This window comes from Octopus bimaculoides, chromosome 20, assembly GCF_046866305.1.
Source record: "Octopus bimaculoides isolate indiv1 chromosome 20, ASM4686630v1, whole genome shotgun sequence".
Classification (NCBI taxonomy): Eukaryota; Metazoa; Mollusca; class Cephalopoda; order Octopoda; family Octopodidae; genus Octopus; species Octopus bimaculoides.
The window spans coordinates 38,328,947-38,343,020 of record NC_142947.1 but is presented as its reverse complement, the minus strand read 5'-3'; the positions used below and the strand labels follow the sequence as shown (position 1 = coordinate 38,343,020).

At 37.4% G+C, this 14,074-nt stretch overlaps 1 protein-coding gene across 1 annotated transcript in view; it reads left to right on the top strand.

Annotated features, from left to right (window-relative positions):
• Nucleotides 1-14,074, top strand: part of LOC106875457 (nucleoporin SEH1) — a 34,032-nt gene that overhangs the window by 405 nt on the left and 19,553 nt on the right. The window contains exons 2-7 of the mRNA XM_089338402.1: nucleotides 4,619-4,669; nucleotides 8,050-8,155; nucleotides 9,690-9,808; nucleotides 10,327-10,457; nucleotides 11,814-11,906; nucleotides 13,070-13,210. Coding sequence (XP_089194528.1) covers nucleotides 4,619-4,669; nucleotides 8,050-8,155; nucleotides 9,690-9,808; nucleotides 10,327-10,457; nucleotides 11,814-11,906; nucleotides 13,070-13,210 — 641 coding nt within the window. The remainder of the gene's footprint in view (nucleotides 1-4,618; nucleotides 4,670-8,049; nucleotides 8,156-9,689; nucleotides 9,809-10,326; nucleotides 10,458-11,813; nucleotides 11,907-13,069; nucleotides 13,211-14,074) is intronic.

Here is a 14,074-nt window from a genome sequence, read left to right as displayed (position 1 = left end):
TCTTCAAATACTTAATGTAGTTTTTAGTATTCGTGTTTTTTTAATTGTTTTATTAATTAATCTATTTATTTCAATAACTTTATGTTGTCAAGGTTCGATTATTATTTTAATTTATATATTTATTCCTTTATTTCTTTATAAAATATTTTAATTCGTTTATCGATTTTCTATGTTTATGTTTGATTGTAATTGTTGCTAATCTCTTCAGATACTTAATGTAGTTTTTAGCATTCGTGTTTTGTTTTTTTAATTATTTTATTACTTTAATCTATTCATTTCAACAACTTCATGGAAGAGCGAACGCGGGACACTTAATATGGTCGTTCAGCTTTACTAGAAATAACAACCAAATTTCCCTCGTATCACGCTGTTTATTCTTTTGTAGAAGATAGATATGAACGACCAAGAGGGCGAAGGTAAAGAATACGCACACAGGGTGTTTAGGGTGAGGGTTCAGGATTAGGGTTACACCGAAAACGGGTGGTGTACGTATTCTTTACCTCCGCCGAAAAAAGAAAGATTGGCATGATTAGATGCTTTTGATTATACGTCCGCTGATGGCGCTAACCCGTGGTTAAATAACAGTTTGTTGTGTATATGTGTGTGTGTGTATAGAGAGAGACAGACCTACAGACAGAGACAATGATGCAAATAAAACTGCTTGGGTTTTATGTACAAAATTTGGTTAAATTTTCAGATTAACACCCGCACGATCTTCACTAGGGTTTTAGGGTTAGGGACGGAATTCCCTAACCCTGACCCTAATACCCTAGTGGAAATCGTGCGGGTGTTAATTTGAAAATTCACCCAAAATTTATAGGCTATACATGTAAACAGAGAGAAAGCAAAAATTGAAAAAAAAGTTTTCAGACGAAAGAAAGAGAAAGGAGATATGTCTATATATCAACGGAGCAAACTTTCACAGAGTATAGAGACACAGAAAAATATATATATATAGGTCGAAATATTTGGTTTAGAAAATAGCAGTTTCACTTTTAACAAAATCATTTCCACAAATTTCTTTTTTAATCATTGGTATAACAATATAAGGTGGTTTGTTATGTATTTAGAAATGGAGCGTAAATGTGACAACATTGAATGAAAATCATTGTATCACATGTTTCTCTTTTTGCCCCATGCATCATATGATATACATTGCCATCTTTTTGTAACAACCACAGTAACTTGGGACTTAGGAAATGAAAGCTTTATATTTATTCAGAATGTATGTAACAAGGAATAACTAAAAGTATGAAAAAAGTATGGACGTTTAGAACAAACTTATAAAAGTGCATGTTATAAATCTATGGCACTCCGTCGCGGGTTCCAGTTGATCCGATCAACGGAACAGCCTGCTTGTGAAATTAACGTGCAAGTGGCTGAGCACTCCACAGACACGTGCACCCTTAACGTAGTTCTCGGGGATATTCAGTGTGACAAGGCTGACCCTTTGAATTACAGGCACGACAGAAACAGGAAGTAAGAGTGAGAGAAAGTTGTGGTGGAAGAGTAGAGCAGGGTTCGCCACCATCCCCTGCCGGAGCCTCGTGGAGCTTTTAGGTGTTTTCGCTCAATAAACACTCACAACGCCCGGTCTGGGAATCGAAACCGCGAGTCCGCTGCCCTAACCACTGGGCCATTGCGCCTCCACATAACTACAATAACCCGTTGCCAAATAACCTCTCATCAGTTTTTAAAATTTTTTTTGGAATTTTCAGAAAATGTTTGCGAATTTATGTTCTACACAGGAATTCATACAGTCATGAAAAAAATTTTCTTTTTAATTTTTTTGAAACCGTTTCCCTCATAAATCTTAAAATTTCCACTTTTTTCGAATTTATTTTTTAAAATTATAGTTTAAAATACGGACAGTCCAGATGTTTTTGCTTCAGTCCCCACCATGGGGTGCACCAGCATTCCTTTAAATGTGTTTATGGGGAGAAAATTATTGAAAAACGTCAATACACGTCGAAGTGGCAAGGAAACGAGGACGGTATCAGGTGGTCGTAGATGTGTTAAAAACAGCAGCTAAATCGGAAGTGATAAAAATGTTGTCGATATTCACGAATCTTTACTTGCAAACGTAAACATCATATTTGAATTTTTGAGATTTGGAACAGAAATACTATAAATTCCGGAGATGACGATCCAAACAAAAAATTTTCAAAAGTATTTGACGGTCCGATTCAAGTATTGATCTTGTGTATGCGCAGTTTATATTCAAATTTCGGGGCCAATGCAGTTTCGCACCTCTCCTTGAAAAATGCATTTTTTTTGTTTTGTTTTTTAATTTTTTCGGATTCCTACTATTTCATCCATTTATTTATTTATCTGTGTATCTATTTATCCCTGTCCGTTTGTTCATAAAATATATTTGTCAACTAAATGTGGCGGGTCCTATTAGAAGACGGTGTTGCTGTTGTTTTTAGTCCCAGGAAGGCATTCATATCTATCTCTTTAAACACATATCTATGTGCTTAATGAATTTAAAATTTTGGAAACGTAGTTTCTCGCATATTCGAAATATCCGTCATCTACAACATAGAGGGGGAAAAATTTCGAAAAGATTCAAAATTTTAAAGGCGGGGTAATTAATAATAGGTACTAGAGTTGATTTGCTACCTGTATCGGTCGGGTTCATTCTTGGGTACTTTCCTATTATAGACGGCTAGTTAATTTTCTTTTACATTCGTGAGACGGGTGTAATAATTGATCAGTTGGACTTTGGCATTGGCTATCACATCTTCATAGAGAAAGAAATGAGCAAAGAATTAAGGGATTGTTTCCTTCTGAGAAAAAATATTTGGCGGAATTCTGGTTGAAGCACCCCATATAAACTCATCGTGACTTTGTGTGATTTAAGAATAATTTAGCTTTTGTTTTTAGCACATCTCATGACCACTTGATGACTTCCTCGTTTCTTTGTCATAGACATGTAGCGATGTTTCTTAATATTTTTCTCCCCATAAATACATTTAATGGAAAGATGATGCGCTCAAGGGTGGTCCATTGCTGGAATTTAAGCAAAAAAATCGAAAAGGTGTGGAAATTTTGGGATTTATTCAGCCCCACTGCGTAGCACCTTGGGCAAGTGTCTCCTGTATTTGGAGATTTGGTAGGCCGAAACTGAAAGAAGCCTGTCGTGTGTGTGTGTGTGTGTAATATATATATATATAATTTGTGTTTGTGTGCGTCTGGGTTTCTCCCCTCACCATCGCTTGACAACCGATGTTGGTGTGTTTACGTCCCTGTAATCTGATCATGAGCAGGAGTAGTGTGGGAGTATCATAGCCATGTGTCGAGTGGGATTCTTTGGGATTTGAATAAATGTAACTAACAAAAGCAATATTTGAAGGATATATTAACCAAATAACATTTGCTACGCAAGGACAAAGATCGTGTTATATTGTGTTATTAATTTTAACCATTCATAAACAAAAGAAGGGACATCATTCAGTATTACTCTTCAATTTCTCTTTGTCAACCAGCCACTATCATTTCGTTTGGAAACCGCCAAAAAAAAATTTTTTTTCTTTTTTCTTTTTGTTTTTTTTTTTTGTGGCGACGAGAAAGGAATTGAGCTTTATTTTAGTGTTGTTGTACAATTGTTTTTTTTTGGTGTTAATTTTGCAACGTTAAATATTCCATTTCAAACAACTTCCTATTCTGTCTATCTCTGTCTCTCTCACACGTATATATACACAGAGTTGGCCAAAAGTCACCTGACAATAAATCAAAACCCATGTGATTCCAAGATCAAAACGGAAAAAATATTTTACAGGAGACTTCACTGATAGGTAGACAAGTGTCGAAAAAAAAAAACGGTGATTTTTAACTCAGCATTTAATTATTAAACATTCATAATTGGAATGAAAAAATAAAAGTGAATATTAAGTATTTATGGAATTTTTTTTATATATTGTCGGATGGCTTTTGGCCACCCCTGTATATAGACAGACAAATAGCAAAATTAGTGGATAATGCAGGTATGATTAAGAAGCTCGCTTTGTGAAACAGTGTTCACGGCACTTTAGACAAATGTCTTGTATTATAATAGCTCCAGGTCAATCGATACCCTGTGAGTGAATTTGATATGTTGAAACTGTGGAAACTCGTCGTGTGTGTCATCATCTTTTAACGTTCGTTTTCCAAGCTGGCATGGGTTGGACAGTTTAACCAGGGCTGACAAGCTGGAGAACTGCACCAGCTTCCAGTCTGATTTGGCATGGTTTCTACTGCTGGATGCCCTTCCTTACGCTAACCACTTTACAGTGTGTACTGGATACTTTGAATGTGGCACCGCATGAGTGCTCGAACGTGGCACTAACACGAGTACTTGTTACATGGTACTGGCACAGGGCTCTTGCAGGACAATCTTCTTCATCAGGGAGTGCAACCTTAAACACTTCGGCTGTATAGGACGGGTGTTCTTGAGTACAACAAGGTGCCAGGTACATCGGTTTGTCATCTTGTTGTCTGAAAGGTTCGGCATCCTGAGGTCATCCTTCAGTATTTCGTCCCATGTTTTCCTGGGTCTCCCTCTTCCACATGTTTCATCTACTTTATGTGATAAAAAATATATTCAAATTCTAGCACTTACATTTTTCTTTTTCTTTAGATTTGGGACAAAACAGAAGATGGCTTGTGGCATCAGTCTGCTTGTTGGAAGGTGAGGCATTACTTTTATAATTATTCTTATTTAGTATCATCAATATCATCATTTAGCTTTCAATATGTTGCTTATTTGCCTGTTCCCACAACACTTTGTGAGATTGTTTTTTTCCATTTCGCCCAAAGGATGTTCCAGCGATATTTATTCACAAACATTTGGAGCTTGTTGGTGGTCAACTTTATGACTCACCCTGTTTCACATGTACAGCAAAACCTCGACCCCCCCCCCCCCCCACTGGATTAAACTGGATTATTATACCCAAAGCTAGCAACTACAGGGAACAAGGCAGCAAATGCAACTTCTGTATTACAGAAAAGCTTTATATCTTAACTTCAACAGTACATATCTTGAACAAAGGGTGGCGAACTGGCAGAGACATTAGCATGCCAGGTGAAATGCTTAGTGGTATTTCGTCAACTTTGCCTTTCATCCTTGCGGGGTCGATAAATTAAGTACCAGTTACGCACTGGGGTCGATGTAATTGACTTAATCCCTTTGTCTGTCCTTCTTTGTCCCCTCTATGTTTAGCCCCTTGTGGGCAATAAAGAAATAAGGGAAGAAACTTTCTCTCCTTGCCTAAACATGCAGTAGTTTAAAATGTGGAATTTCAAGCACTCCACCTACCCAGTCCAGATAACCTGATTTGTATTCCATTTGTTCCCATATCTGCCCTATTCCAGCACTCTCAGACATTCTTGCCTAAGTTCAAAGCTGTGGCTACAAAATACCCATGTGTAACAGTTTCTAAAATAACTATGCATATATATTCACAAGTATGTAACTATATGAAAGTGTGTGTATACATAGTATACACAAATTCGTTTTGTTATATTTCAGGATGGTCGTTTTTTTGTCTTGCCAAATAAATATGCACACTATTTATTCCTTCTTCACTCATTTATTATTGTTCTTATTTTATCTTATGTCCATTATCTGGAAATCTTTCGTCACACATTTGTGACCTCTTCAGCGACTCTTCCATTCCACATGTCACCTCTTGTTCTATTTAGTCCAAGAAAAACAGAATGGACTAAACAGAACAGGAGGATACACAAGGAAGTCGCTGAAGAGGTCGCAGGTGTGTGACGAAAGAGTTCTGTATGATGGACATATGAAAAAATAAGAACAGATGTTCAGTATGTGTGTGTATATTTGGCAAGAAGGAAAAAAAACGACCATCTCAATATATAACAGTATCTGTTTCGACACACAATTTTACATCAGGAATTTTGCAAAACAAATTTCATGAATATAATATATGCATTTTGTAATACATGTATATTATAAAATAAAAGTGTCCATGCATGAAGCACACAGCCACACAAATATAGATTGCAAAGTACACATACGTATGCAGTTTATTCATATATATCGTAAATGCGTGTTTCCCATATATTATAGTTGACACGGAACATGCATTCACGTTCGTTACACATATTCGTAAGCTCACAAATGCATGCATCAAAAACTGCTGACATGAGAACAACCACTGGTATAGCAGAGTTTTCAAGAAGGAATACTGTTATGGGGAAACAACAACTGATATAGGCCACGGGTAATTACCTCCCCTTACCTGTGTATGTTTGTTTTTTTTTTTATATTTTATACCTTCAATAAGGTTTGAAGTCTCGTGAATTTCACGTGGCCAAATCCAGAATGGATTTTTGCCGCTGTTTTTTTTTTTTTTTTCTGTCTCTTCTTCATTATGGAACTTTGAGAATGGCAAGTTCCAATTCACGAAACCAAAAGATGCCTCTTCTGTCCTAATTTTTTATCAACACATTTGCCCATAGTCATTCATGCACTTTTAATGGAGCTTGCTAGCTTCATTTCTCTACGCCTTCCCAACCCCTCTGCATTCAAGGACCTTCTCTCCCTATCATTTTAGTATTGCAGTTCGTTTACATGCCACATACGACCTTCTTTTCACTCTGAGAGAGTTATTAACAGAGGTAATAGCTCTCTGAATTTTCTCCTGTCTATTCTTATTCAAGCAACGTAATTCTCAGAACTTCCACCTCTGCTAATTAGATCACATAAGTAACAGACTCTTTGTGCTATCTCTGAGGATCCTCCCTGAACTTTTGAGAAAATCTATATCCTGTATGCTCTCTGTACTAATTGCTCCTGGGCAGATGCTACATGTTAAGTCTACGTTCTCTATTAACCTACCCATGATACCACTGCAGCTGTTGTGTCTCTACAACTTGCATTAAGTGCACTGCATGGAATGTTTTTCTACATATTAACCTTCAGGAGACGACAGGGCTGATCTGTCAACTGAAAAGTCGAATGACAAAGAAGATTGTATTAGTTCATTCAATTTCCTACAAGTATATATATAGTTTTATAAATGTAAAGTAAATACTTTACTTTACTTTCTATCAAAATACTTTACTTTACTTTCTATCAAAATACTTTACTTTCTATTAATTTTTTTTTTTAAAGTGCATGCCTTCTGTAGGGCTTGTGAAAAGATCTCTGTCTTCTTGGCACTGAAACTCCAAATGGGGTTCCGTTTCCAAAGGGTTAAGTAAGGTTATTTCCCTCGTGGAAAGTAAAATCTGTTTGTTTTTCCTATTTACTAGAATTTTGATCTTTGCTAAATAAATTTTCAGGCCCTTTGATTACTAATTTTTGCTTCCACACCAGGAATTTATCTTCTAATTCAGCTCTAATAAGAAGGTCCATCAGCCTAAAGGAATTCTCACTGGCAGCTGCTCTTAAACCTCTTAGCATTCTTGCTTGTGAGAGCAGTCAAATTTATTTCACATATATTCTCATTTTAAAAATCATCTCCGACTAATCATTGAGAGGATTTGGTGTTGCCTTGGTGGAGGTTTACGCTCTCTGAGTGCTCTTGTTATTATTATTGTTGTTATTATTATTATTATTATTATTATTATTATTATTATGTGAGGCAGGGAGTTGACAGAATTGTTAACATGCTGTGAAAAATGCTTAGTAACATTTCATTCATCCTTACGTTCCGAGTTCAAATTCCGCCAAGGTTAACTTTGCCTTTCATCATTTTGAAGTTGATAAAATAAGTACCAGTTGAATACTAAGGTCAATGAAATTGACTTACCTGCTCCCCACCAAATTGCTGGCCATGTACCAAAGTATCAAACCATTAAGACATCTCTTATCAAATAGGCAAATATTACACAGTTTGAAAATGAATAAAATTTTTTCCTTTCTTTTTTCCCCTTGTCCATTGAACTTATGGTCATTCATTGATTCATGTTTATAAAATATTTGCAAGATTTTATATATCTGCTGCAGACAAATGTCTTTGTTTTTTACTGTCTTTTTATTTTATTTTATTTATTTATTTATTTATTTATTTTTTTTTTTTTTTTGTTCTTCGTATTCAGGCACACACTGGTTCAGTATGGCGCGTAGCTTGGGCACATCCTGATTTTGGTCAGGTTATAGCAACGTGTTCATTTGATCGGGCTGCTGGTATTTGGGAAGAACTACGTAAGTTTGACACGGGTTTTTTTTTTAATCATATACACATTTTCTCTTGAAAACATTTCTCAATTCAAAAATGTTTATGTCAGATGGAGAAATTACAAGTTTCCTCTGCTTTGTAATTCTGTTACATTCCTATTATTTTTCAAAATAGAGTCTATCAAAAAAAAAATGTATACACACTTCAGGAAAGGAAATCCATATAAATATTTAATTTCTATATCTCTTTCGATGTTTTATGAAATTGCAAGAACACTGAATAAAAATATTCATATAAATTTTTCCTTTCCTGAAATGTGTAGACATTTTTGTGGGAGGACTCTGTATTGTTTCTGAAAGTAGGATCTCTGCAGAGATTTTTATTAAAGTTTTATAGTTTAAAAGAGTGTTTGAAGAAAGTTTCCCGGTTCCATATCAAAATGGTTTTAACATCGTGTTCATTTCCTGCATTACATGAGATGTCAGGACTACACCAGATATTTTGAGCATCCCTCCATCTGTCACTGTAGACCCATCAGGGACAGTCGCAGAGATTATCAAGACATCTAATGAGGTAGAATACATGATTACCACCTATGTAATTAATTAAGTTATGCAGAAAAGTGTTATACCTTTCTGTAACGATATCATTGTAAACTGCTTACAAAGGCGAAGGAGTCTTTAGAGATAGAAACTATAAAAAAAAACCAAACTACCAATCAGATTAAGGTCATAAAGAGAGTCATAGCATAATTGATCCATGACAGAGGAGATCTAAATGAGATGCAGTTTGGCTTTGTGCCTGGAAGGGGTTCTTCGAATGCAATTGTCCAAGTGAAGCAACTACAAGAGAAATACTTGGCTATGGGTAAAGTACTGTTCCTGCCATTCATTGTCTTGGAAAAGGCATTCAGAAGGGTGCCATATTCAGTAATTTAGTAGTCACTATGACTACGTGTAGTCGAACGACTTATGACTGCTGTACCAAGATACAATAAGTAAAGTGAGAGTTGACGATTTCAATGCTGACTTTACCGTGAAGGTTGGAGTTCATGAAGATTCAATCCCTTTGTCTCCTCCTATTCATCATCATCCTACAGGCCATCACAGGGAAGTTTAGGACAGGCTGTTGATGGGAACTCTTATATACTGATTGGTTCTCATAACTGAATCTATAATGGAATTAGAGAGGAAATTTCATGCATGAAAGCCAAATGTTGGCACAAGAGACTTCATGGTAAACTTAGCAAAGATGAAGGTCATAGTAAGTAGGAACGAAGACGGGACCCTGGTACCCTAAGGGAAATGGTCTTGCTTGATATCAGAAAAGGTGTAGGTTTAAACTACATAGCTGTGAACACTAACTGAAATCCAAATGTTTCAATATCTCTCCCATTCCATCACAGTTTCATTATAAAAACTTTCAAACTGTCAATCATTAGTTGGCATCTACGATATATAGATGTCCACTTCCCTTAACACACAGCTACATCTGTGCCTATTGTTATTTCGATAATTAATTCCAATTAATTAATTTTGTTTTTTTTTTTTATATTTTTAGCTAGTGAGTCTCGTGATGAGACCTCAAAAACAAAATGGGTGAAAAGACCCAATTTGGTGGACAGTCGGTCCTCAGTAACAGATGTTAAATTTGCACCAAAACATTTAGGTCTTCAACTGGTAAGTAAATTATTTAATCCAGTACTTCATCATCACCATCACCATCATCATCATCATTTAACATTTGCTTTCTATGGGTAAGCAAATAGGAAATAACAGTTGCTACCCAAGGACAAAAATCATGTTACACTATTATTTTCTGGTGCCATACAAACCGTTTTTCCTATAAATGCTTTTAATGAGTGCTGAGATCTCATTGGAGCTAAGACTTTAAAAATTATATTTGTCAGTGTTTAATCCTTTTGGTACCAACCTCCTGTGACCAGTCTTGGTTGGATAATACAAATTCCTTGTTTAAAAGTGATCTAAATTTAAACTGCTTCATCAAAATTTCATGTTGCTTTATTATATTCCAAACACCTGATTATGAATGACTAATTTGGTTTTGTGAAGTCTTTGTTATTTTCAAAACTAACTGAAACAAAAACAATGTATTTCAACATTAATGTGGTAAAAAAAAAAATGGCGGGGGTCGAAGGTTAAAAGGTTTCTAAGTCTGTCTTGTTTATTAAACCCAGGCCACATGTACTTCTGATGGAATGGTACGAATATATCAAGCGCCAGATGTGATGAACCTCAGTCATTGGTCTTTGGATTATGAAATTAATTGTAAACTCAGCTGTAGTTGTCTATCGTGGAATCCTTCCAGGTATGTTTGTAAACGTTTTCCATATAATTATTGATTAATAAGGAAATCCATTTGTGTTTTTTTTATATTAAGAGTTATAGAATATGAGACATTTTGGCATCAATGATTCAATGCTGATTTATTTGGCAGCAGACATTTTAATGTTTCTGTTGTTCTTCCCATCTTTCTCTCTCTGTTTGTGTGTGTGACCATATTTCTTTTTATGTGTTTCATCATCATCATCATCGTTTAACGTCCGCTTTCCATGCTAGCACGGGTTGGACGATTTGACTGAGGACTGGTGAAACCAGATGGCTACACCAGGCTCCAATCTGATTTGGCAGAGTTTCTACAGCTGGATGCCCTTCCTAACGCCAACCACTCAGAGAGTGTAGTGGGTGCTTTTACGTGTCACCTGCACGAAGGCCAGTCAGGCAGTACTGGCAACGGCCACGCTCAAAATGGTGTATTTTATGTGCCACCCGCACAAGAGCCAGTCCAGGGGCACTGGCAACGTTCTCGCTCGAAAGTCCTTACACATGCCGCGGGCACAAGTGCCAGAAAGGCGACGCTGGGCACAGGTGCCATCATGATTTCGCTTTCGCTTGCCCCAATAAGTCTTCGCAAGCTGAGTTTCGTGTCCAATGAGGGAGACGACGTTGGCATGGGTGCCAGATGTCAAATTTAACTCGATTTCGATTTCACGAAGAGGAATATTATTGCCATTTATTTACGAGTATTATAAATTTTATAGGTAAAATATTTTTCTGGAAATGAATTACGATTTATAACATTGCTACTGTGGGAACTTATTGCTTGGCTTTATGAGTTTTCACTTTACAAGTCGTCTCCAGGAACAAATTAACTCGAGTATCAAGCCATTGCCATATTTAAAACCCATTCCTTCAATATACTCTTTACTCTTTTACTCTTTTACTTGTTTCAGTCATTTGACTGTGGTCATGCTGGAGCACCACCTTTAGTCGAGTAAATCGACCCCAGGACTTATTCTTTGTAAGCCTAGTACTTATTCTATCGGTCTCTTTTGCCGAACCGCTAGGTGACGGGGACGTAAACACACCAGCATCGGTTGTCAAGTGATGTTGGGGGGACAGACACACATACACAGACATACATATATATATATATATATATATATATATATATATATATACATATATACAACAGGCTTCTTTCAGTTTCCGTTTACCAAATCCACTCACAAGGCTTTGGTCGGCCCGAGGCTATAGTAGAAGACACTTGCCCAGGGTGGCACGCAGTGGGACTGAACCCGGAACCATGTGGTTGGTAAGCAAGCTACTTACCACACAGCCACTCCTGCAAATATCCTTAATATTTTCCATTTGATTCTTTCAGACTCTGTCCACCAATGATTGCTGTTGGCAGTGATGACGCCAGTCCTACTGCTGGAGGAAAAGTATCAGTCTATCAATATAATGATCAACAAAGGTTAGTTGGGGTTCTTTTTGTCCCCTTTCTAAAAAAATTCTGTTGTATTATTTTGCAGTTAATTCTCCAATAAAATTGTTTGTAATGCCATTGTTTTAATCCTTTAGCATCTTATAATAATTCTGCTTGGTCCTCCGTTACTTAGCCCATCTGTAATGCTTCCACTCGATTAGTTGAAGCAGGGAAGGAAAGAGCGAGCTGGGGAGGGAGAGGTGGTGGTGAGTTAAATGTGTAATTTTTTTTTTTTTAACCAAGTTGTTTTCCCTTCTGTTACTTTGCCCATCTGTAATGCCTTCAATGGCCCAGTGGTTAGGGCAGCGGACTCGCGGTCATAGGATCGCAGTTTCGATTCCCAGACCGGGTGCTGTGAGTGTTTATTGAGTGTAAACACCTAAAGCTCCACGAGGCTCCGGCAGGGGATGGTGGCAAACCCTGCTGTACTCTTCCACCGCAACTTTCTCTCATTCTTACTTCCTGTTTCTGTTGTGCCTGTAATTCAAAGGGTCGGCCTTGTCACACTGTGTCACGCTGAATCTCCCCGAGAACTACGTTAAGGGTACACGTGTCTGTGGAGTGCTCAGCCACTTGCACGTTAATTTCACGAGCAGGCTGTTCCGTTGATCGGATCAACTGGAACCCTCGACGTCGTAATCGAAGGAGTGCCAACATCAATGCCTTCATGTGATTAGTTAAAGGGAAAGGTGAAGAGCAAAAGAAAAAGGTGAGAAAACGAGGGTAAGGCCAAGAGGGAGAGTGCTGTCTATAAAATTGTGCATAAAATATATAAAGTAATCATCGTATTCCAAAATTCCTTGCCTTGCAAACTGACCCTGCCGGTACTGGTGCCACATAGAGAGCACTCAGTCAGTCCACTCTGCAGAGTGCTTGGTGTTAGGAAGGGCATCCAGCCGTAAAAACCCTGCCAAAACAGACACAGTTGCCTTCTATCTGGCCAGCTCCTGTCAACCATGCATGGAAGACGGACATTAAACAATGATGTGAATAATCAAGCATTACATTTGACAAAGTAATTCGAAGACTAGAGAGACAGAAAACTTTTGGTTTTGATTAAAACATGAAAACAGTTATATGACAGAAACATGTGAAGTGTGTTTTGTCTGAATTAATTATTCTTCTATTGAATTAATTTCTTTTCTTTGCAGGTCTTGGAACAAACTCCAGACACTCAGTGTACCAACTGATTCAGTTCATGACTTGGCATTTTCTCCCAATTTTGGACGATCATATCATTTACTAGCAGTGGCATCAAAAGACTTGCACATATTTCAAATGTCACCAATCAAGTAATACTCTTTTACATATGTTTTCTTTTTTGTGCAATAAAATCCCGTCGTGTGGGTGTGTGCGCATGTCTGTCTCTGTGTGTCTTGATATTGTATTATAGTTGTAAATGAATGTCACTGTCATACAAGCAGTGTCGTTCATTTCTGATATTCTGTGAAAGCATGTCTGGCCTTGGAGAAATATTACCTTGCTTAGAAACAGATAAGAGTTGGCAACAGGAAGGGCATCTGGCCGTATAAATCCTGCCTCAGTAAACACTTTCTGACCCCTGCAAGCACAGGAAAGTGGACCCTATGACAATGATGATGATATAATAGGAATGATTGGCATCTGGGAGTGCAGCTGCTTGTGTAAAATATTGATGCCAGTGTCGTGGGCCTCGCGGAAGCAGTGACAAGTGACTAAGACCTTTGGCAATATGCTGTGCTTGAGAAGACTTGTTAAGCCAAGTGAGATCATAGTCGTGGTCGATGCCGGTATTGTGTAACTGGCACCCTTGCCAGTGGCATGTAAAAAGCACCCACTACATACTTGGAGTGGTTGGCATTAGGAAAGGCATCCGACTGTAGAAACCATGCCAACTCAGAGTGGAACCTTATGCAGCTTACCAGTTTTCAGTCAAACCATCCAACCCTTGCCAACATGGAAAACAGACATTAACTGATGATGATGATGATGATGATGATTAATAGTAGAGCCAGCCTGAGAGGTGTCGGGATTCTCATTAACATCATTTAACATCTCATTTTTGATGCTGGCTTGGGTTAGATGGTTCAACATGAACAGACAAGCTAGTGGGCTGTGCCAAGTCGTAATGTCTGCTTTGGTATGTTTTCTACAGCTGGATGCTTTTCCTAATATGT